Source organism: Tursiops truncatus, chromosome 1 (genome assembly GCF_011762595.2).
Source record: "Tursiops truncatus isolate mTurTru1 chromosome 1, mTurTru1.mat.Y, whole genome shotgun sequence".
NCBI classification, from domain to species: Eukaryota; Metazoa; Chordata; class Mammalia; order Artiodactyla; family Delphinidae; genus Tursiops; species Tursiops truncatus.
In genome coordinates, this window is record NC_047034.1 from 174,378,831 (window position 1) to 174,404,045 (window position 25,215).

General features: G+C 44.0%; 1 protein-coding gene across 17 annotated transcripts in view; it reads right to left on the reverse strand.

Moving 5' to 3' along the window:
- VPS13D (vacuolar protein sorting 13 homolog D) overlaps positions 1-22,187 on the reverse strand; it is a 244,693-nt gene extending 222,506 nt beyond the window's left edge. For 15 of the 17 annotated variants that reach the window (XR_012327971.1, XR_012327980.1, XR_012327992.1 and 12 more), the window contains exons 1-10: positions 22,071-22,187; positions 18,331-18,499; positions 12,097-12,174; positions 9,862-10,052; positions 9,684-9,764; positions 6,763-6,879; positions 3,943-4,047; positions 2,551-2,721; positions 2,032-2,132; positions 1,030-1,198 (exon numbers count right to left, since the gene is read on the reverse strand). Coding sequence is in view for 14 of the 17 variants with exons in the window: in XM_073795836.1 (XP_073651937.1) it covers positions 1,030-1,198; positions 2,032-2,132; positions 2,551-2,721; positions 3,943-4,047; positions 6,763-6,879; positions 9,684-9,764; positions 9,862-10,052; positions 12,097-12,174; positions 18,331-18,427 (1,110 nt within the window). In the remaining 3 variants the exon portion in view is untranslated. Of the gene's footprint in view, positions 1-1,029; positions 1,199-2,031; positions 2,133-2,550; positions 2,722-3,942; positions 4,048-6,762; positions 6,880-9,683; positions 9,765-9,861; positions 10,053-12,096; positions 12,175-18,330; positions 18,500-21,619; positions 22,038-22,070 lie in introns of those variants that run through there. The other 2 variants (XM_019930842.3, XM_019930846.2) reach the window with 2 other exon arrangements.
- Between the last annotated feature and the right edge of the window lie 3,028 nt (positions 22,188-25,215).

Below are 25,215 nucleotides of genomic sequence, written 5' to 3' on the forward strand. Positions count from 1 at the left end.
TTAGATGAGGTGATGAGCATGGAACCATCATGATGGGATTAGTAGTTGCCTTACAAGAAGGGGAAGGCAGACAGATCTCTCTCTACCCAGGAAAGGCCAAGTAAGCACACAGTGAGAAGGCGGCCACCCACAAGCCAGGAGGCTGGTCTTCCCCAAGAACCGAATCTGCCAGCACCTTAATCATGGACTTTTCAAGCCTCCAGAATTGTTAAGAAATAAATGTCTATTGTTTAAGCCCCTCAGTCTGTGGCATGTTGTTATAGGAGCCCGAGCTAAGACAGGTGCTAAAGGGAAGCTTAGAAGGATTTACTAAAGAAAGAGTGAATTAAGAGATAGTACGCAAGCCAAAATACCGGAAACAGTCTAAACTGCTATTATACAAACTGATTCTCATGAAACCGAAACAAATCAAGGAGGAGACACGCCCTACTGCCTTCCCCCAGGAGACAGAGGCAGATTAGAGCAGGGAGGGAGCTTCACACCAGGGCTCCAGGACTGCTGGTTCTAAGGGTCTCTGGTCCTGCAGGTAGCTAAAACAGAAGCTTGCCTTCACCCCTACTTCACACCCTCGGCCTAGCCTCTACCTCCAAAACCCCAAGGTCAATCAAGTCAATTGGGATTAGGGAAAATGTGGGCCAAAGTCTACAGAGATTAGTTATAGACTTTGCAAGAAAAGAATTAGGATCAGGTGTTGAAGAGACCTGAGTGACTAGATGGAATGTCTCTCTGGGCCCCGCACGGAGAGCTGGGGGGGGGGGCGGGGAGTGGGTAGGCCTGGCAGGACCACGGCCCCTTTCTCTTCCTCCCACCCCATGGCCCAGCTCTCCTCAAGCAACAGAAGGTGCTTCCTGCCAAGGCAAAGCTGGGCCTTCCAAGAAGCTCTCACCCTAATAAGACCGACTTTATCCTGTAAAACTATGATCCCGAACAAAGACTTTACTTCTTCACAGGTTCCCTTTTCTTCAGCCTTTGAGAGACATCCTTACCCTCTGACTGGAGACGAGAAATGAGAGACAACAGCCTCCTCACCTTGTCGTCTGCAGACAGCAAGCCTCCTTTCAACTTGGTAAAGTATTTGTCAGTGTAGGACACGGCATCGCGGGCCCGGCGCAACAGGAAGTCCCACGTGCAGCGCGTCCTCTGCTCCCGGATCTCATGCAGGTTGGCATTCAAAGCAAAATACCACCACTCTCGGCAGCTGAAACAGTTCATAACCATCTAGTTATTTACAATAAAAGCGATGAAAATGCTATTGACCCAGAGCAATCCACAACACACCACTCCCCTTCTGAGACATCTCTTCTCTTGTCAGCCATCTGTTTATGCCTCAAACTCAAATAATATTAGGCTAACCTCAACATATGGGGAAAGTTAATCTACTGGATCCTCAGTTTATGCACCGATTATAACACATTACTCTATTGGTCTGAATCACCCATAACATCAGCCCCTACCACAGAAAATCAAGTGGTGGCTATACAGTAAATACCATCGTAAGATAATCAGCAAGGATTTGACTATTAAAGATTTTAAATGGAATATTTCAAGGAAGACTGGAAATACACAGCATCTAAAAAAAGTTTTAATATATTGACTCGTCAAGTTTAGCACATCTACATAAAAAAAGATTTATTTTTGCTATAGATGTTATCAAGTGTACTATATAAATGCTGACCAAACAACTTAGGAGAAAAGACACAGGGAAGTAGGTTCAAGAGTGCTGCAAAGTATTTACCACACAATCAGAGGCCACCAGAGCAACGCCAGTCTCCTTACTAAATGAGGCTGAGAGGACCTCCTGAATTCCACTACGCTCGACCTAAGAGTAAACCCGCGACACCAAAGAGATATACAGTAGCATGTCAATGATGATAAACAACAGAAATGGCATTTTAAAGCCCAGAAAAGTCGACTGTACTTTTATCTCCAACCATGTGTAAAAGACAGTGAGGCATATTTCTGATCTAGGTCCAAAAAAAGAACATGCCAGAAAATGCATTTCAGACACAACACTTAATCGACAAGCCTTACTTCTCAGATACGGCCACTTTGGGTTTCCATTTTCGGAACTTCAACTGCCTCTCCTTTCGTTCCAGCTCCTTGAGGAATGCCATGATTTGCCGGTATTGCAACTTTTTATTAGAGGTTAAGAGACACTAGGTTAGAATTGGTTTGTTTCTTTTGCTCAGTTAAGACATATACGTCACAGGAACAAGTCATATTAGTCAACCCACTGAGCTGAAATCCAGTGCAAACTGCAAGGCTAAACTCTGGCACCAAGTGTCAACGTCGCTCTGAACAGTCAGTAAAGTACGTAAATTTACTGTCTCTCTTGTACTCTTTGTTCAGCACTTAAAATATCAAATCAAAACTAACCTGAGACCCACCCAATCCGACTGTATAAAGACAGTGGGTTCTCCACCCACCACAGCCTGGTCTCATGCATGCTTCCTTTCCCACGAGGGGACCTCGAAGTATCCAGACCCTTCTATCAACACGCTTCCTCCACCCCAGTTACCAGTCCGAGAGTTACAGGGAGAAACAGGGAACCTGAGAGAGTTTCAAGGGAATGGTCTCCAGATGAATATCACATTCAATACGGGGAGTGTGCCGAGACCTCAGAGGCTCTTTAGAGCAGTTTCTCCTCAGAAGAGCAGACGCGCACACAGGCTCCAAGATGTAGTGATGATTTCGACTCTCCTTGCTCTTGTCCATGGCCTCCTGAGTGTCACAAGAATGGCTGTCATCATAGCAAATGTTTTCAGGATCAAGTCACCTGTTGGAATGCTGTCTAATCTACAGCATGTTATATCAGAATCCAAAAGCAGGATAAAACTGGGAATCTAAAGCTCTCTAGCATTTTAAAATTTTTATTTATATTTCTTACAGGTAATACACGAGGTGTATTTTAAACCATCCACCTGGTTTAAAATTTAAAAGGCAAAAAAAGTGCAACCTCTCCTTCCGACTCCCATCCTCCAGCCACCCAGTTACCCTACTCACAGGCAACCAATGACACCAGTTTCTTATGTACTCCACCAGAAGCATTCTGTACACAGTCAGCCAAATGCTAATTTTCTGGTTTTTTAAACCATTCTTACACAAATGGCATACATATGCTCTTTTATCTTGTTTTTTAAACTTAATACTGTATCTTAGAGACTATCACGTATTCATCATAAAGATCTTTGCCTTTATTTTTATAGCTGCATACTGTTCTACTGTATGGATGCACAGTATTTATTTAATCAAATTAGCAAAACAAAAACCATTCTGCACAACAGCATGCAAGCCAAAGATAATCGTGGTTGAGGGAAATATGAGTCCTTTTTCTCCATTTCACTTAAACCACCTACAATTTCTTTACAAAAAGATTAAACTGAGTTTTTTAAAATATCCTTCACAAACAGTAATACTTTATATCCAATGATTTATAATGACTTTCTAAGTATTTCTCAAAGGAATGCCACCGAAGGTGAAATTTCAACGCAAAATGTTGTAAGAAAGCTCTTCTTTAAGAACCAGATCTGGCGCTTCATTCATTAAAAATCTGGATGCTTAGTACACTGGTGGCTAAGAGAGTGGAGAATGCTAGTATGGTAAGTACATGCAATGGAATACCATGTAATAGTCAGAAGCAATGAAGCAGAAGTATAAGCAGCAATACTGATCAATCTTAAAAACAGAGATTTAAGTGAAAAAAAGCAAACAAAGAAATCAATAATACACTATAAATGTAAAACATACACAAATCCCTATATATTGTTCAGAGTTACAGACACAGCAAGTACCTCAAGCATACATACTCGAGAGCGAACGCCTACACAGGGAGAGGGGGTGGGAATGGGAACAGAGACACAGAGAACAAAACCTTATGTGGCAACAATACTACACCACTTTACTGCCGTGCTGTGTTATAACAAAGCCCTGCCACAATCATACCTGTAACTCCACCTGAGGCAAATCCCCCAATAAAGTGCAATCGACATCCCAATAGATGCTAAACTCTGCCACATCTAACTGCTTTTTCCGCATTAACTTCTGTACCTGAGGGAAGACAGGGAAGAAAATAAGATGATTCTTTATTCACAAACTTATCCATTCATTCAACAGGCCATTTGTGAGGAATCATGCACCGGGTGCTTTGCATGGTGCTGAGGATACAAAACTGAATGAAAACCATGGTTACAGAGTTCAGAATCTAACTAACTGGAAATACAAACATGCAAATAATTTTAATTAAGCAGAGGGAAGCAGAGGAAGAATATACGAGATGCCACAAGCAAACAAACAGAAAATGTCACTGTGCAGATGAATATCAAAAGATGTGTACGTTTCAGACAAAGGGTGGGAAGGAGGGACTGGGACACATTTCAAGGAGTGGGGCCAACGACACAAAAGGCCTGACAGCTGCAGAGGACGGCGAGCACATCTGTGTAACTGCAGCACTGTGCTCAGGGATGGGGCAGTATCGGCTCACGTGTATGGACACACACTTGAAGTGAGGAGCTAGTTAAGTGTTGAGAAATGTAGGTTGGAACGTTACTAGGTGTACTAGGTTGAATAGTCCCCCCCGCACTCCCCAAAATTCATGTCGTCCCAGAACCTGTGGATGAGACCTTACTTGGAAATAGGGTCTTTGCAGATGTAATCAAATTAAAATGAGGTCATACTGGATTGGGTTGGGCTCTAATCTAATCACTGGTGTCCTTATAAGAAGAGAAAACAGACACATGGGGAAGAAGGCCATATGAAGATGGAGGCGGAGACTGGAGTGATGTATCCACAAGCCAAGGAACACCAAGGCATCCTACGGAAGCAAGGAGAGAGGCATGGGACAGTCTCTCCCTCAGAGCCTCCAGGGCGAACCAACCTTACCAACACCTTGATTTTGGACTCAGGCCTCCAGAACTAAGGAAAATAAATCTCTGTTGTTTTACGCCATCTAGTTTGTGGTGATTTACTATTATAGCCCTAGGAAACAAATACAATAAGAAGTCTGTCATATTAAGGAGTCTGGACATCATACTTGAAGGGACTTGGAGCCACTGAGGGTTCTGATGCAGGCATGCACACCAGGACCCGGTATGGGTTTTAGAAACAGAACTCTAGCAACAGTGCAAAGTGGAGCTTCCCCCGACAGAGTCATGGGTGTGTCAAGATAATGAGCAAGTTTATACGATCGAGTTACATTTTAGGAATACAGCAACCCTTGAACAACATGGGAGTTAAGGGCGCCGACCCTGCGTGAAGTGGAAAATCCACATATAACTTTATAGTCAGCCCTCCGTATTCGAGGTACTACATCCAAGGATCATGTAATACTGTGGTATGTATTTAGTGAAAGAAATCTGCATCTAAGTGGACCTGCACAGTTCAAACCCATGTTGTTCGAGGGTCCACTGTATTCGGTTACTCTGAGCTAAGCACCTCCAGCCCCAAGCAGCCACATCCATTTGCCCCAGTGTCCTGTACAAATACCATGATCCTTCTCTGTGTGCCGTGACGTGGGAAAGGTTGAGAAGCATTGGCACAGAACGAATCAAGAGCCTAGGATGGAAGCAAGGAGGTCACGGAAGTCAGGACTTTACTGAGCAAGGCAGAAGCTGGCAGGATCCTGAACTCAAGACAGTCGCGGTGAGGATAAGCGTAAGAGCCACATTTGACACATTTTGTGGGAAAAACTGGCAGGACACTGTGACCAAATGCATATGGAAACTGAGGAATAGGAAGTGAAGGGATGAGCACAGGCTTCTAGGGACTAGCGTCATGGGTAAGAACACGTGCTCTGAAGCAGGGCTGGCAAACCTGTTCTGTAAAGGGCCAGAGAGCAAACATTTAGGCTTTGGGGGCCACTCGTTCTCTGCTGCAGCTACTCAGCTCTGCCAAGGCAGCACAAAAGCAGCCTTAACAACATGTAAATGAACGGGCGTGGCAGTGATGCACTAAGTCTTAATTTACAAAAACAGGCGGGGCAGATTTGGCCCCCAGGCCACAGTTTGCCAACCCCTGATCTACAGCAGGTGCACCTGGGCTCCAGACCCAAGCGCACCACTCACTCATCCTTCTGCTCCTCAGCGTCCTCGGCTGTAGTGCAAGGATAACAGTGGTGGAGGTTACTGGGAATTCAATGAGAGAAGTCATGTGAAGCACTAACAGCAGTGCCTGGCACATAAAAGGGCTCTAACGATGTCAGTTTTCATATGTGTGTTTGTAACATTCGGTAACATGTTAGAGAATGAAGGAAAACAGCTGGTTTCAGGGAGTGAAATGGGTAGGTGGAATATCATGGGATCATTTTGATTATAACGAGCCTAAATACCACAGAGGCGTCCCATAGGTAGTTAGAGACCTTGAATCTGAAGGTCAGAAGAGGGGTGGAGAATGGCCCTTCGAGATGCGGGCGCCATCGGCAAATATTCCCAGGAGGCTGCCGAAACTATGAAGCAGGATGAGCATACCCCGAGAGTGCATGTAATGTAAGAAGAAAATCAAAGATAAGATCCTTTCTGCACCTCAGTTTCTTCGTGTACAAAATGTGCCAACGTTTAATGGATGAATTAAATAAGAACAGGTCAGAAGAAATTAACTGTTTCCCTATTTCAGCAAAGGAGACAAGAGACATCCATCCACACCCTCCAAAGAACATGGAGGAGAAGATTGTGGTCTCATTTAGCTAACACAGAAGGACACAAGGCAGAGCCCTAAATGCTCCAGACCGAGCGCTTTCTTCCCAGTTTGCAGTCGTTATTTCATACTCACAGGCTCGTTCACAGCATTCTGCATGGACACATTCTTAATGCAGACGCCAAACGCAAAAGGATGGGAAGGATTGGTAATACCATCTTCAAAGCGCAAATGGACATCTTGAATTTTTAACTGCAGCGGGAAAAAAAAAACACATTTAGACAACTGCTGCAGGTAGAATACCACAGGCAGGAGTCTACTTAAGTAAACCACAGCAGGCATTTTACACAAACGCATAGCTTATGTCACACACACACCCGATAATCTAAGTTCCTCAGAGATTTATAATCACAAACTGGACATGAATGACACTTCCTTGTGATCAGTGCCTTCTCAAGAAGAGAGTTACAATACTTTCATCAAACCGTTTCAGAAAACACCTTAAACACTGAAATAAAGTAGTACCATTGTATCTAGATAACTGTCCCTCCCTCTCTTATGATATCTTAATCTTGCCTCTGTGTCCTCAAACCTGGACACAGGAACACCAGCAGGGCATTTCCATTTTGACCTTATTTATTACCCCTTGCCCCTATAGTGGGGCTACAGAAAAAGCACTCTGCTTCAATGAATTAAAAAATAATAACAGAAAGTGAAAAGACAACCCATAGAATGCGAGAAAATATTTGCAAATCATATATCTGATGATAAGGGACTAAAATCCAGGATATATAAAGAACTCTTACAACTCAATAGTTAAAAATAAATAAATACTTTTTTTTTTAATGGAAATGGGATTTGGACAGACATTTCTCCAAAAGAGATACAAATGGCCAATAAGCACATGAAAAGATGCTCAACAACATTAACCATTAAGGAAACGCAAATCAAAACCACACTGAGATTTCACTTCACACCCACTAATATGGCCACTATTAAAAGACAGACAGTAACAAATCCTGATCAGGATGTGGAAAAATTGAAATGTTCACACATTACTGGTGAAACTGTAAAATAGTTCCTCAAAAAATTTAACATATAGTTACCATAAGACTCAACAATTCCACTCTTGGGCATATACTCAAGAGAACTGAAAACATACGTTCACACAAAACCATACACATGACTGTTTATAGCAGCAATATTCCTTATAGCCAAAAAGTGGAAACAACCCAAATGTCCATCAACTGACAAACGGATAAACAAAATGTGGTCTATCATGAGAACTGCAAAAACTCTAGGTATGAGCACTCCATTCAAACGCCTACCCTAAGAGACCCGACCAAATTTTAACATAGGCTTCTAGCAGCCTAAGGCTGAGTCTCCAGGACATTCCATCCCCTTCCTGAGTTCCCATCTAGAAAAGCTCAGGGCTGTGTGTTCTAGCCGACGCCTGACAAGAGCACACCCGACCCCCTTCTTAGAGCATTTACCAAAAAGGGCTTACAACTGCAAACCCTTTCTCTGTCCCTATGTGATGTGTCTCCTACAACTCAAGGACCTAAATGCCACTCCCTGGAAATGGAATCATCAGGAAGGGCGGAGCCTCTGTCTCCCCTCTCTCTGGGAGGACAGAAGCCCAGCTAGCAGACACAGCTGACCTAATCATATCTACACTGACCAACCCTTTGTAATTTTTCATCTGAGCCCTCTCCCCACCCCCACTCCGCCCCCATTCTCCCTTTAAAAGGCCTGGTCACCTCTGTACAAACTGGAATGGAGCTCTGCTCCTTCCCCTACTGTCAGAAGTCACTGAATAAAGTCTGTTTTCACCACTTTAACTTCACTCCAGCTTTGTTTATCTTTGGCAATCCATCCAATGGAATATATTACTCAGTCATAAAAAGAATAAAGTCCTGATACATGCCACAACGTGGATGAACCTTGAAAGCATTATGCTAAAAGGCCAGTACAGCCCCACTGATGTGAAGTGTCCAGACTAGGCAAATCCACAAAGTGGGTTAGTGGTTGTAGGGGGCTGGAGGGAGAGGGGAATTGGAGGTGGCTACTAGTTGGGTATGATGAAAATGTTCTGGAATTAGACAGTGGTGATCGATGCCCAACTTTGTATATATACCAAAAACACTAGATTGTACACTTTAAAAGTGTGAACTTTACAGTATGTGAACTAAACCTCAATAAAGCTATTATTAAAAAATAAAAATAATGAGGAATTTTTTAAAAAATCAATGACAGCTAAAATAGATAAATAAATAAATAACTGCCTGGAAAAGATTTCAAAGCAGTCACCTCAAACGTACTGATCTTTTCCCCCAATGTTATCAAAGTTATGAATCCAGCAACCTCAGGCTGTATTTTGGGGGGAAGTGGGACACCTTAAAAACATGTGGCCTGTGTCACTTTGGTACTGCAAGAAAACCCTGGAGGTAAGAAGCATGGGCTAACACTTACGACACACTGAAAATTAGTGTGAACCCTGCTCTAGTTTTTGAGGACAAACAAAACAATAATTAAAGCAGAAAAGAGGGCCGACAGCCCTAGCACTGAAACTCAACAAACTGCCTCCAGACACATCAGTGAGAGCAAGTATCTTACTGGGCTGTTCACAGTGCACTACGGAATCAACTGGAAACCACATCCAACCCCTCTCATTGTACAGATGAAGAAACTGAGACTAAGAGATTAAGTGATTTAGTCATGAAGACTCAGGTGACCTGGCTTCTTGGGAGGTAAATCCTTCAGCAAGTAGGGTTCCGATATTCGTAAAGAAAATGAAGTGAAATGTCAATGAAATGAAAACTCCTACTCACACTAACTGAAGCAAGAAAAACCTGTGTCTGCCCAGAGCTGGACTCGCTTTTCAGGTTTTCCCTCTGGCACCGCCTATGAAAAGGCACACATGAGCAATCAGCGCTCTCCGCAGACACCCTGTTATCAGTTAAACCCACAGGAAACAGCAACCACGGACGTGAAATGCACTTAAGCCTGAGCGATCCCTTCTGTGTTCATACTTTATAAAAGCCATTAGGACTTACTTCAATATTCTCCACAATTCTCGTAACTACCGAGGCAGTAACTGAATACCAGTAGGACTCCCCTTTCTGCTGGCGTTCGTTCTACAAAGGAAAGAGCCGGTGTTAGCAGAATCTAGTGCTTCGCTCATTTCAAGTCTCACCACCACCGCTCTCATGGCCAAAAGGATTTCTGCCTTGCCTTCCACTTCTCCTCCAGGGCTTGAAGGAGAGCTTTCTTGCGTTCCCTTTCCAACAGCTTCTCCTTTTCATCATTGAAATCCTGTATTTTTTCAGGGGCTCCAATTAAGTGAAGGCTGGAGATGGAGATCACCCAAGGGTCCACATGGGGGCGATAGAAGGGAATCTGAAGGGTTACCTTCCCAATTAAGCCTGCGAAAAGGAAAGTCTTGTTAACTGTCTGCACACATTTTTTTTTTTTTTTGCACACATTTTTAAATTCTATTTTTCTGTATTCTAGTTTTCTTTAAGGAGTATTATTACCATTTACTTTTTAATTTAAGAAAACAAGTAGCAAGTTTTCGTACATGTGAAACAAACATTAGTGGGCTGAGATCTGTAAGAACGAGGCATAATAAAGCAGAAGATGGAAAAAGGTCAGTGTAACTTTTTCACATCTAATGCAACATCTCCCTCTGGAAAATACCTCTTCCCCAACAGGACTACATCGTAAACTTCCCTGGGGTGTCTTTTCTTCCCATGGCACCTGTACTAGACCATGGGCACACACTCATCTCTTGTTCATTATTAATTAGCTGGTTGATAGGTACTTATTGGGAGTTATCAGACTCAGCAATATGCCCAATCTTGAACACAGCAACCGAAACGTAGGTCACGTTGCAGTGGTACTCTATCGAGAAAGAATTCTGATTCTTCATGAGAACTCAGGCTGATGGGAAAGCTATAAATGGCCTGGTAGAATTGTGACACTTATTTCCCAAGTTCTACCATTTCTCAAAGATCCACACAGCCCAACTAACAGTCTACCTCTGAAAGCAACACATGTTATCAGACTGTTATCATTATTGTCTAAGATCTAGAATTCGAGCAGGATCGATGTGTTATATTTAAGATAACAGAGTATCATTAACACCAAATGATCAACTGTGTAATCCAGTAACAGATGAAGAAATCTTACAACAAATAATGAAAAAATATTTTAATTTTGACTTTAGAAAAATGAAAGTAAGTTTTTTACATTTAATAAAATTTATATTATAACTGAAACCATACACCAATTTTCACAACAAAGAATTTTAACAATAATTAGTGTACAGTTGCAATTCTAACCTAAATTAATTGGGAGGACACTTATATGACAGCAAAATATAATTTCTGTTACATTTTATTTTTGCATAAAAAGCATAAAAAGGGTCACTTTTGCCAAAATATTAGAAAACATCAATTTTCCCTAAGAGCCTCTCTTAATCCTTTGATAGTCAAATAAGAACTCTCTTGGAAGTATCCACTGTTTCATCATTCTTGAGAGTTTCTTTCAGATTCTAACTTGTCAGTGCCTTTGCTTGTGATTCTGGCAGTTCACCTATGACCTGAATTGACTTCAAGAAAGCCTAAATCTCTTGCAAGATTTCTATTTTATTTCACCTAGCAACTGATTTGCATTGTACTTGCACTTTATTGTAACATAAGTACCCTCAAAATAAGGGAAAGACTGACTGATATCAACAGGTTTGTTCAATGATGAGCAGTGTCTAAAGAGGGACTAATTTTATAAGTGGTCACTTAATACAGAATATTTTTATTCCGTGATAATTCTTGTTTCCTTACCAAACCTAGTAACTGCAAGACTCCGATAATAATTGCAAACATCAACTGAGTGTGCCGGGCACTGTTCTAGTCATTTTAATGCAATAACTCAGGTATTCCTCTCAACAAACCTATGATATAGCTACTAGTATTATCCCATCCTAAGATGAGGATACACTCACAGAGTGGTTAGGGAACCTCCCCAAGGTCACACAGCCAGAAAATGGCAGATATGGAATAGAAACGCAAGCATACAGTTCCAGAGCCCACCTTTCATTCAATAGAGTAAACTGTCTCTTAGTAATATGAATTCTCTGAAAATAAGAACCCCCTGTATCTAGGATGGAAGTTCTCAGACTTTAGTAAACATAAGAATCACCTGGGGTGCTTATTAAAGATGCAGGTTCAACAACACTCCCTCAGAGACTCTGATTCAGTAAGTCTGGGGGCCACCTGACCTCCCCACCACCACCCCCAAGATCATCCTGATACTAATGGCCTAGAGACCACACTTGAAGACTGATCTAAACTCTATCCTTCCAACCCTGCCTCTTCCTGGTCCAACAGAGCCAAACTCAAGGGCTCTCAGTTTTCACATCCCAATCGATAAAAGACTCAAAACTGCCTCCCACTCCCTTGTTCCACATACCAGCTTTGACTTCAAATGGTAATTCCAGTTCTTTCAAGGCATCTTTCTTTAAAGGCAAGTTTTCTAATTCAACAGCACCTAAAAAATAAAAATACCATAACATGTTCATCCAACAAATGCAGCAGTTGCCTGTTGTGTGCAAATCAATGAAGGGTAAAGGGAGAGTTTCACATCTAGACCCAGGCTATACCAATGTGCATTCTCTGTACTAATTTCCCGACCAGCCCACTGACATGTAAATAACAGCTGAAGCTTACCAGCAGATGAAGGATTTAGGCAGGGATCTAACTCTAATGAGCCAGATAGTAAATATCTCAGGACTTATCGTGTCTACTGTATATTCTCCTTTTGTTTTGTTTCTTTACAAGCCTTTAAAAATGGAAAAGCCATTCTCAGCTAGCAAGGGGATCTGGCCAGTTGGCCGGTTTACAGACCCCTAGTTTAGGCTACTATTCCACCAGAGGACCATTAACATCTGAATCACCTAGGATGAAATGCAGGCTCCTGGGTCTGAAACAGAAATTTGCAATTTTTAACAAGCTCTCCTTACCCACCGCCCTCCCCCTCCCCCAAAATGGGTGTATTCCATACCACGTCAGAGAGCCCCTGTAAAGTTGGTCATCAAGAGGAATTTATACTCTCTCCTCTGGAGAGCCCCCTCTGCAGGTTCTCCTCTGCACCCTCACTCGCAGGTGTAATAACCAGTCAGAGAGCAAAGGCATGAACAGGACCACCGCTGAAGGTCCTTTTCAGACCCAGTTTCTATAATTACTTAAATCCAAAAGCACAAGATGACTCCAAAGCGGACTGAAGGATTAGTCACAAGGGTGCAGCTAGATCTCTCTCTCTCCCAGCTATGGAAATCAACCCTTTACACATACTGGGTTGGCCAAAAAGTGCATTCGGGTTTTTAATGGAAAAACCCGAATGCACTTTTTGGCCAACCCAGTACATACTGATCCCTCCCCTGCGCCTAAGGCACTGTGCTGGCCACTGGGAATAAAAACAAAGGCAGGCAGGGTCCCCATCTCCAAAATGCTGGGGAAACAGCCGTTTTATAAAGTTGTTCATTTGTGCAACACAAGTCAATTTCTGAGTCACTTAAATCTGTCTGAAATGTACTCTCAAGAACAGGGAGTACAGACAACCACCACCCAGCAACCATTAACTGGTAAAAGAACCCAGAAGAAAGGAGAGCAAGTCTTTTCCTCCAAAGACACACTAATACAAGAAACTTAATTATTTTCCCCTTTGAATGATTAAGACTTGTGCATTGGCATCTAAAGAAGTATTCAAAGCTAGCATTTTGGCAGATTCTGAACAAATGCACCCAACTTATTTTTCAGATTTTTGCAAGAACATCTATTCACATGGGGCTCCACTTACCTTAAGACTTAACGAAAGGAGAAGCTAATAATCCCAGAGAGCCCAGAAACAACCCTATATCCACACTTGGGGAGAAAATGAGCATAAGGGGGAAAAAACATGAGACACATTCCTTATCAGTTGAAACCGACTTAAAGGGAGGAAAGTATATAACTTCTGAAGAGCAACATTTGCAATCTGAATCATTCGCCCTATTTTTCAATACCCAAATCTGTCACAAAGGCAGACGGCCCCAGGTTTCCATGGCTGCTGTACAGAGTGGAGAAGTGGAAAAAACTGCAGGCAATCCATTCAATGAAAAATTAAAGAAGCTGAAGCACAGACAGCAAAGGAGGTGGTCTAGAAAGGAGAGGACACACAGAAAAGAATGAGGAGAAATGGCAGCCTATAGCAAGTCAAAAACAAGGGAATCAGGGACTTCCCTGGTGGCCCAGTGGGTAAGACTCCGCACTCCCAATGCAGGGGGCCCGGGTTCGATCTCTGGTCGGGGAATTAGATCCCGCATGCATGCTGCAACTAAGAGTCTTCATGCCACAACTAAGAAGTCCACATGCCACAACTGAAAAAAAAAAAGATCCCATGTGCCGCAACTAAGACCCAGCACAGCCAAAAATAAATAAATAAAAATAAATATTTTTTTAAAAAGGGTAATCAGGCAAAACACAGATCAAAGGCTTCCTACTTCCCCACCCACTCATATGTACCCACAACTGGCCCTGCTGGAAAAGGTCCCTCCAAGGGACCAGGCCACAAAGCACCCAGCATAGGTGAGCACCTTATAGATAATGATGTTTGTTGATTTCCAGACAGATAATTTGCAGACTTATTTATGGATGGCTCTCTCATCCAAAAATTCCTCACCTCAGATTAACAAGAAATCTAGTCACTAGCTGGGGTGAATTTAGAGTAATACCTAATGACTACTCAATCTTCCTTCCTCAGCTCTAGGGAAGCCAACCTCATTTAAAGGGCCAACCTGAGGTTCAGAGCTTATTTAAAAAAAAAAAAAAAAAAAAAAAAAAAGGAGGGGGAATCTAAATGTATGCCCATGGCCCAGAGTTCAGACTCCTTGAACCAGCACTGGCAGCCGCTATCTTCTGGCCCCAAACCATCCCAAAGACACCCTGCAGGTTTCAGCCTTCCGCCTCTGCTCACACGCCTCATTCTGCCTGGAATGTGGTCACCCAGCCTGGGCCATCTATCAAAATCCTGCTAAGGGCTTCCCTGGTGGCGCAGTGGTTGGGAGTCCGCCTGCCGATGCAGGGGACGCGGGTTCGTGCCCCGGTCCGGGAAGATCCCACATGCCGCGGAGCGGCTGGGCCCGTGAGCCATGGCCGCTGAGCCTGCGCGTCCGGAGCCTGTGCTCCGCAACGGGAGAGGCCACAACAGTGAGAGGTCCGCATACCGCAAAAAAAATAAATAAATAAAAAAAATAAAATCCTGCTAAGACCCACTCAAAGCCACCCCCAGAATAGCTTTCTCAGGGTCCTCCAGACAAGAAGAATGACTCCCCTCCCACTGCATTATGCCTGTATCTCTAGTATAACAACATAATACATACTGCCTTGTATTACTGTACACTTATTTCTGTCTCCAGGACTGGTTAATGGCTCTCTGAGGGCAGGGATTATAGAGGTGGAGCTGGGATGATGATGATGACAATGACCATGATGATGATGACGATGAGGAGGAGGAGGAGGGGGAGGGAGGGGGAGGAGGAGGGAGGAGGGAGAGGAGGGGGAGGGAGGAGGGAGAGGAGGGGAGGAGGGGGAGAAGGGGGAGGAGGAGGGAAGGAGGAGGAGGGAAGGAGGAGGGAGGAGGAGGGGGAAGGGAGGGGGAGGAGGAGGGAGGAGGAGGAGGAGGGAGGGGAGGAGGAGGGGGAGGAGGAGGAAGATGAGGATGGCTATCATTCACTGAGATCTTACTATGTCCCAAGCATTTCATATGCATTTCTTCATTTGATCCTCACAAAAATATGAGGAAATACTATTATTTTCTTCATTTTTAAGATAAGAAAAATGAGCTTAAAGGATAAGCAGTCTGCTTAAAAATCACAGATCTGGTCAGTGGTAGTACTAGAGTTCATACCAGACCTGTGTGATCTCTGGCAGCAAGAGGGACAGAGGATGAAGAGGAGGCTTCCGTAACTTGCTCACAGTCACAAACAGCTGTTAAGTGGTGAAACCAGGGTTAGACCCTATGCCTGAGCTCCAAGTATTTTCTTCTGTCTCCCCGTTTTGTATCATTCCATAACAGAGCCTTACCCAAAGCAGGTGCTCAGTGAAAGTCTGTCGAATGACTGAACAAATGAAATGTTATACAAGTCCTATCTCTGTCCTTCCACTACTCATATGCTACTTTGCATTTCTATTACTTTTAGCATGTGTGCACAATCTACCCTTGAAGTCCAACCCACCAGCTAATCACATGTTGCTGGTTGTATGATGATGATGACTAACACTGACGGAGGACCAAGAACAGTTCTAAGCTCTTTGAACCTACATTAATGTGTTTAGTTCTTAGAACCTTATGAGATAGTTAATATTACCTCCAACTTGCAGAAAGGGAGACTAAAGCAATTTTAATATTTAATTTTCTATTTAATTCTTAGTAGAATTTGAGTAATTTAGTACTAAGGGTGTAATGTACAACATGATAAATATAGTTAACATATATGTTATATATGAAAGTTGAGAGTAAATCCTAAGAGTTCTCATCACAAGAAAAAATGTTTTTTCTATTTCTTTAATTTTGTATCTGTATGAGATGATGGATGTTCACTAAACTTACTGTGATAATCATTTCATGATGTATGTAAGTCGAACCATTATACTGTATACCTTAAACTTACACAGTGCTCTATATCAATTATATCTCAATAAAACTGTCAGAAGAAGAAAAAAAGAATTTGAGTAATTTGCCCAAGTTACTGGTAAATGGAGGAACTGGGATTCAAACCCAGTCTGGCTACAAAATCTATACCCTTGACCACTATTTCAGTCGCCTTTGCATCTTCCAAAGCATCTGTAAATATTTGCACACAGACTGAAATAATATTCTTATTGCTATCTAGTACCCTCTGCCCCCAAACACTGCTTAACTATGTCATCAAGATCAACAAAAAGTGTCAACTCCTTTACAAGCCATTCTCTCAGTGCATTGCAATGCTCTAAAACTTTTCTGGCCAAGCATCGTGGTGTGCTTTGGAGCCATAAGGACGGAGTACCTAACTGACACAAGTTTTGAAAGAAAAAGCATTTTTCTATTCTGCAGAGAAACATTCCTCAAATTCCACAGGTTCATTAAAAGCCATAGAGAAGAATTTTTAAGAAAAGATAAGCACAGAAAAGCAGTAGAAAGCTTCAGAGATACACACAGCTGTCCTTACAAGATATGTTCTGTCTAAAATTGCTGAGATTAGAAATCTATTATTAGTATAGACTCCATGATTTGTCAGGTACCACAAATTTCTATTTATTCATTTCTTTAGCAAAGATCCTTCTTCTTACCATACCACTCTTGAGAAAGCCAGCTCTGTTATTAGCAATGTTGTTGCTAATAACAATGTTGCTCCTTCTAGGCCCTGTTACCTGCCCTGTACAACCTGGTTAGCTTCACAGTGTGTCTGAGAACTTCAATAAGTGACCAAAGAGGTGAACCTGACACTATTATTGCACTTTAAACACAGCCCCGCCCTGACAATTGGTCACTTTCACTTTCCACTCAGCAGCTGCCTTCTAGGAAAGGGCAGAAGGAAAAGCCGAAGAACAGGAAAGAACCCACTTCTGTTTCCAAAGAAAGGAAGGGAGCAGGGAGGTGCTACCGTGCTAGCTCGCCACCGCCTATTGCTGCTGTGATCGCTCCACTGGTTTAGGTGGGTCAGAAAACCCCGGAGAATGCTGCTTCTGGGAAGAGAAAATCACTGCACCCTGTGCTCATACTATACACACATCTGTATCACTGCTAGCCCCACTAACCTGCCCTGGTCCACTTGCCAAAACTCATACTCCCAGGAAGCCCAGAAGGTTTCCACTATATCTGAGGCCTCCTTTCCTCTTTCTATGATTCTACATGTTTGCAAACTGACTTTATCTTCTTTCTCTAGATTTGTTAAAGGGTTCCACTTTGAGTTGAGCAAACAGAACTTAAATTAAAACAAGGAGAAGGAGAAGAAAGCCGCTTTCCAATCCCCACATCAAACCACTGGGCTGCATTTACACAGTATAGACCTGTAAAGGCTAAAATGTCTCAAGCTTTAGGTACGTTACTACTCAGCAAGACAAGAACTCAGAAATTCTGTTGGAAGACCCCACAGTAACGTATTTTAAAACTTCTACTGGGTGTCTATTACACACCAGCAGGATAGGAGCTTCAATGGTCACTCCACTTGATCCTTTCAGCGATGCTGTAAAGGTACATTACCCTCTTTCTCTAAAGAAACCGAGGCTCAGAATTTCAGTGACTTGTTCATGTAGCTAACAAGTAACACAGCAGGATTTGAAGCCGAAGCCAATGCCATTGTCACTACATCCTGGCTGCCTCCACAAAGCTTCATAAAACTAAAAAATTAACTGGGGTAAAGCACAGTCACCAGTAGCATGGTTTTCTTTTTTATTTTCCTTTTAATATTTAACAGTCCCCTAAAACCTACAACAATCCAGCTATATACCTGTTACCCTGTAATAATAATCAGTGTCATATGGAAGAACACTATTTCCTTTTACACATATTTAATACAAAGCCATCTGTCCATCGGGGTCTATTACTCTCAATACAACAAAAAGAACATAAAAAATAGAAATGCAATCTGCAAAGCATACTTCACCAAAAAGAGATACATGCACTCACCTTTCAGAAGCGCAACGGACAGCTGATCAGTGTTCAGGTTATTGACATATTTCCCTAGATAGGTGTTGAGAACCCAGGCTACAAGACCTTCCAACATGACTATATCCTCAAGACAAGGTGTTTAAAACTCATGGATCATTATTTCTCTCTCTCATGGTCACAGAAGAATCTATGAAAGAAAAAAAAAAAGGAAATGAACAGAAAAACCTGACAGTTTTTCCAAGCTGATATCCTACTCTACCTGCCCTGAAGGTGGCTGGATGCAAATCACAGATTTAAGAAAAGATGGGGTGACCAATGTTCACTGCACCACTGTTTACAATAGCCAAGACATGGAAGCACCCTAAGTGTCCATCAACAGATGAATGGATAAAGAAGGTGTGGTGTATATATATATATATATATATACACACACATATATATAATGGAATACTACTCAACCATAAAAAAGAAGGAAATATTATTTGTAGCAACATGCATGGACCTAGAGACTATCAAACTAAGTGAAGTCAGACAGAGAAAGACAAATATTATATGATATCGTTTATATGTGAAATCTGAAAAATAATATAAATGAATCTATATACAAAAGAGAAACAGACTCACAGACATAGAAAACGAACTTATGGTTACTAAAGGGGGAAGAGGGGAGGGATAAATTAGGAGTATGGGATTAACAGACACACTAAGATATATAAAATAGATAAGCAACAAGGGTTTACTGCATAACACAGGGAAGAATATTCAATATTGTATAATAACCTATAATAGAAAATAATCTGAAATATACATAACTGAATCACTTTGCTGTATACCTGAAACTACCACAATATTGTAAATCAACTATACTTTAATTTAAAAAAAAAAAAAAGATGGGATGAAAAGCACTATACGATGCCCCCACCAGTAAATGGAGGGCCAAACCAATACATCTGCATTTTGATGCAGCTGCAAGGGATAGTCACTTATAAATTTACCAAAAATTACCTACAATTCAAAGTTGTGTATCTTTTCGATGTAACTGATTGTTAAACTGCTTGCTTTTGGTGACTGACCTGGGGACTAGACTGTCCTGATCAGAGGTTCTCATCCAGATGTGATATGGCAATGTCTAGAGACATTTTTGAATATCACGACTGGGGGGATTGCTACTGGTACCTTGTGAGAAGAGACCATGGAGGCTGCTAAACCTCCTACAATGCACGAGGTAGCCCCCCGCAGCAATGAATTTTCCAGCCCCAAATGCCAATAGTACCAAGGTTGAGAAACCCTCTCCTAGATTAAGGCAAAAATGGCCTAAGAGATTGCATCAATAAACTTCATATTCTGCACCGATCCTCTTTAAGCCTTCCCGAAATCAATTTTGCAAACCTCTTCATCAGGCTCATTCATAAAATGATATAAATGGAAGGAAGACAACAGTGGTTCATCGTTCTTCTTAACTGTCCTGGAGCTGCATTGCTGGTACCTGGACACCAGACAGTGCTGATACAAGGGACCCCCTTAGTCAGTAACTGCAGACAACAGAAATCCTCTGGTTCCAGCTGCAGTATTTACAGTCAGTGCTGATTTACTGCTGTCATTACAATAACTGCTGTTTATCAGCATTACAAAACAGAGATTATTTTTAGTATTCCGTAAAGTTAACATGAGGGAACTTGAGACACCAAAGTTTAAATGGGTTCCAAGACTGCTCAGCTAGTAGATCCTAGTTAGAACTGTGGGCTCCAAATCTTGCTCTGAGCCAAGCATGTCGGACACCAGCCTACCAAGCCTGACACTCCAGGTTTGCTGTGGCAGGCATCCCACTTGGAACCGGCCCTTTCGGGATCCTTTCCAAGCACTTTGCCCCACCTCCAGTTATTCACCTTAGTGCCAGGAGATACTCTTACCCCAACTGAGAGGCCTCCACCCACCAGAAACCCCCAAACACAAAGCTGTACAAGAGTTAACCTCCAGGAAAAATCTGTTTTTATTTGTCAATAGTGTCCTGCATTTCCACAGAAGATTAACTTTTGCCAACAACGACAGTAAAAACATAAGAAAATAAACAGCATTTGGAAAAATACTAATTTCTTTCCAAAGATCTTTTTTAAAGCTACATTTTTATGTAAAATTAGGAATCTGCTAAAAATTACTGCATACACTTATTTAAAGAAGAGATTACAAGAACAAATTTCTTAAAATAAGAAATGTTTAACAGCCTGAGTAAAGGAAACACTTCTTTCTATAACTTTAAATGAGTAAACCTACAAAAACAAAACATGAACCTGACTAACCTAGTCTTACTATGTAGAGTCCAAACACACTTAGGCAAAGAGCCAAAGTTGGAAAACTCTTTACTTCTGAAGTTGCTGCCATTGATTCTGGTCCTAAGTGCCAACAAACTCTCTCTGGTGCCGTCCACAAGTGCTCTCCTCATAAAGGGAAACAACCGTCAGTTTGCACACAAGATCTGGCCCTACCCTACCTTCCCTGAAGGTGGACGAATGCAAAGCACTGATTAAAAGAAGATGGGGTAAGAAACACTATAAAACGCCCTGTGCAGTAAGTACACTGAGGCCCAAGCTAGACGGCAGCCATTAGCTCTGCTAAGCATCTAGAGCAGGTTTGAGGCCACTTCAAGGATTCCGTTAAGGAATCCGGTGTCAGGAAAGGCCGCCAGACTGGCCAGAATCCCAAAGTGTTTTTACACTCTGGTCCATCAGGGTTTCTAGGCCTGGTACTAACCCCACCTGACCTCCCCTAATCGGTGGGGCAGGTGACACTGGGGATCAGTGCTCAGCCTACCGGTGGGCAGACAGCCGGCCATGACCTTGAGCCAGGCCCCTCCCTCGAGGAGCGGCTGGAGCCCTGGAGCCCTGAGTAGGAAGGGCTGGCAACTGGACGCGGGAGCGGAGGCGGCGGGGCTGAGGGCTGCCGGCCCTGCGAGCTCGGACATCGGAGGCCGGAGAGGGGCGGAGGCCCGGCAGGAAGGAGACTGCCCAGGAGGCGAGGCTCCTCCAGCCCGCCTGCCGCCCCTCTGCTCTCAGAACCCTAAGCCCGGCTCCAGGGGACCGAGAGCCCACCTCCCAGATACAGCCTGAAAGGAACACAGCCGCGCGTCCCAGCCCCGGAAGGAGGGGCTCAGCCAGGATGTGACCCCGGGAGGCGAGGGATAAAGAGAGGTTTGAGGCCTGATGTCCCATCCCAGAACGAGACCCCAGAAAGCTGGAGAAGGGGATGTTTAAGACCCTCTGGAGCCCTGACTGGAGCCATGTTCTTGGGCATAAGGCAAGGGAGCTCATACCCTGGGCTCCCGCGTGGAGACCGAGGCTCCGGCGGGGAGACGCGGCCTGACACCCCCTCGATCCCAGGGCACCAGGCTGCCCCGACCCGGAAAAGCGTGCGGGTCCGGCGGGGGTTCAAACTCCCCAGAACACGGACGCCGAAGTCCTCGGAGACTCAGGACGCCCGAGCATATGGCGCGGGTGCCCGCAGGGCCTCGGACTCGAGAGTCCCGGTGAGGGCGGGGCGCTCGGGGCCGTCTGGGGCTCGGACACCCCAGGGATCCCCCGAGGAGCTTAGACCGCCGGAGGGCCGGACGCCGGGGTCCCCGGGCTCCCAGCGCAGCGCTCCGCCCGGGCGGGCCGGGGCTTCCAGGTCTGAAACGAAGTCGGAGCGGTCGACCGCAGGTCCACGCCCGCCCTGCGGCCCCCGGCCCTGCTCGCCGCCCGGCGCCGCCCCGCCTCGGCCCGTACCCGTAGGTGTCCCGGGCCGCCCGCCCCAGCCAAGCACTGCGCGTCGCTTCCTCTTCGCAGCTCCTCAATGGCGCTGGCCCGCTGCGCTCAGACCCGCCCCGACCCGACCAATCGAGCGGGCGACGCGCCTGCGCCTGGCCAGCCGAGCGCCGAGTCATCGAGGAGGCGCCCCCTGGCGCCCGCGGCCGCTCCTGCAGGGCTGCCTGCCCCTCCAGGGCTCGCAGGTGCTGGGGCTGAAGCGGTAGAAAGGCCCAAACAGCCCCCCCATTTTACAGCGCGGGGGTAAACCGAGTCCGGGGGAAGGATAATATATAGGACATATTGGCTCAGAAGTATTAGAACCCAGAATTCTTCCGTCTACAACGACCCGCCCGCAATCTGTTCGCCACTTATCAGCCGCAGGAGTCTGTTAAAACATAATTAATACCATGCCACTTTCCTGTTAAAACCTCTTCCGCATTATACTTAAGTTAAAACCCACCTCCTCGGAGAGCCGACACCAAGCTCCTACTGAATTTGTTCCATTCGCATTTCTGCCACTCTTTCCCGGGCCCGCTCTGTCCCAGCATCCTTCAGTTCCTGCCCCGGGACTTTTGCATTTGCATCTCTCTGCTTAGGATGCTTTTACCCTAACTGCTGTCCCATGGGAATATAATGCAAGCCACATAGTACATTTATTTAGTCGGTACATTTTTTACAGGAAAAAGAAAAAGGTGAAATTAATAATGTATTTTATTTAATCCAATATGTTCTAAATATTATCATCTCAACCTGTAACCAACAGAAAAAAATTATTAATAAGGTATTTTGGGGTTTTTTATATTAGTTTTTTAAACCTGGTGTGTGTTTTACACTACTGCACATCGTAATACAAACTAGCTACATTTCAAGTGCTCAATAGACTTGTATGACTACAGGGCAGCTCTGGATAATCATACAGGCCACTCCTTGCTTCAAATATTCCATCTCAGAGAGGATTTCTCTGCTGCCATATCTGAAGTTCCCCTCATCCATTACCCTGTTATATTATCTTAACAGAACTTAATGCTGCCTGAGATGAGATCATCTTATTTGTTTATACCTATGTTATCTTTCATCACCCTGAAAGTTCACTGACAGCAGAAATTATGTCTTTTTCACAAATGTTTCCTCAGTACCTAGACATGGCCTAGCACAGAAAAGGCCCAATGCTATGAAAGAATGAACAAATGAACGCCTCATCTTGGATTATCACCAGAAGGGCAGGAAGAACATCTCAGGCTCATAAAAAGTCAGAAGACAAAGGTCACAGGCTGGCAAGGTTGCAAGACTATCTATTTACCATGACATTTATCAGCCCTCATGATGCTAAGCTAATGAAGGTGCTTGTGGGCTGACTCACTCCCAAGCAAGGCCTGAGTTTCTCTGAGGTGGGGGTCAACCCATCAGAATCTCAACACTGGGTCCCCCCAGAAGCTGAGGTTTGGGTGTAAAACCCTAGACTCCACAGAAGGCAGAAGGGAAGGCAGCCATCAGAGCTGAAGGAGCTCAGGGTCCAGATCTTCCAACACAGAGACACCTGACTGTACCTGGAGAGTTTATTTAAAACGCAGATGCCAGGGCACCATTCCTTCAACCAGTATCACTGAGAGTCTTTGGGCCTCGGTCCCTTATCAATCTTAACATACGTTTACCACACAGCCATCCCACTCCCAGGTATTTATGCAAGAGAAATGAAAGCACATGCGCATGCAAAAACTTATACACAAATATTCATAGCAGCTTTATTCATCATAGCCCAAAACAGGAAATAATCAAAATATCCATCAACAGGAGAATGGATAAAGATATTGCAGGGACTTCCCTGGTGGTCCACTGGGTAAGACTGCACACCCCAGTGCAGGGAGTCTGGGCTCAATCCCTGGTCAGGGAACTAGATCCTGCATGCGTGCCGCAACTAAGAAGTCCGCATGCCTCAACTAAGAGTCCGCATGCCACAACTAAAGATCCTGCATGCCGCAACTAAGACCCAGTGCAGCCAAAATAAATAAATAAATAATTTAAATGTTTATAAAAGAAGAAAAGAGATTGCAGTGGACCCATACAGTGGAATACTACTCAGCAGTAAAAAGGAGCAAACTGCTGATACAGATACTATCTTGGAGGAACCTCAGAAGTATTAGCTTTGTGAAAAAAGCCAGGCCACGCAAGGCCATGTACCATAATGATTTCATTTCTATGCTATTCTAAACTAGAATGGCACAAGCAGACCAGTAGTGGCCAGGGGACAGGGGTGGAGGGAGGGGATTGACTAGGAAGGGACAGGAGGGAACTTTTCAGGGTGATGGAGCTGTTCTGGATCTTGATGGTTGTGATGATCATGAGTCTGTATACAGTTGTCAAAGTTCATTGAAGTGTGCACTTAAAATTGAAATTGTGTTTTCTGTTCATTATTCCTCAATAAAGCTGATATTTAAAAGATCTCCTCCCTCCTGGGACTTACATACCAGCAAGGGAGGAGAGACGGAGAACAAACAAAGTCAGCATAAAATATAGAGTGAACAGGATGGTGATGGGCACTAAAGAGAGAAATAACGCAGGGAAGCAAGGTAGGAAGGAGGACTGTACAGTTTTAGATGGAGGCCTCAGTGGGAAGAACTGGCCCCCAAGGGTTCAAGTTCAGGGAGTCTGCAGGGGGACCCAGCTCCCCAGATGATGGGTCTGGAAATGCAGAGCTGGTCCAAAGCCCTCATCGTACAGAAGGAGAAACTGAGGACTAGGAAGGGGAAGGAACTTAAAGTCATGCAGAGAGACCATAGGACAAGGCAGGACTCTGCTGTGAGCCTGAATCCCTGTCCATAATGGCCTCAGCCTTTCCTGCACCAGCCCACAGCCCTGAGCTTCAATTATTAGAGCAAAATTTATACTCGTTATGGACAAAACAGGGAACAGAGAGGTCAAATGTTGTCCTGGCAGAAGGAAAGGGGTTGTGCTGGCCACAGGGAAGGTCCTCCCATGGTCCCCCACCCATGCCGTGGTCTCCAAAGTTGCAAGTTTCTGACACATAACGGGTGAGGGGCTGCAGGAGATGGGGGATATCCTTAATTACCATCCACCCTAGACTCTGAGATGTACGTTGGCCCAGAAGGGCCAGGTTTTCTGGGGC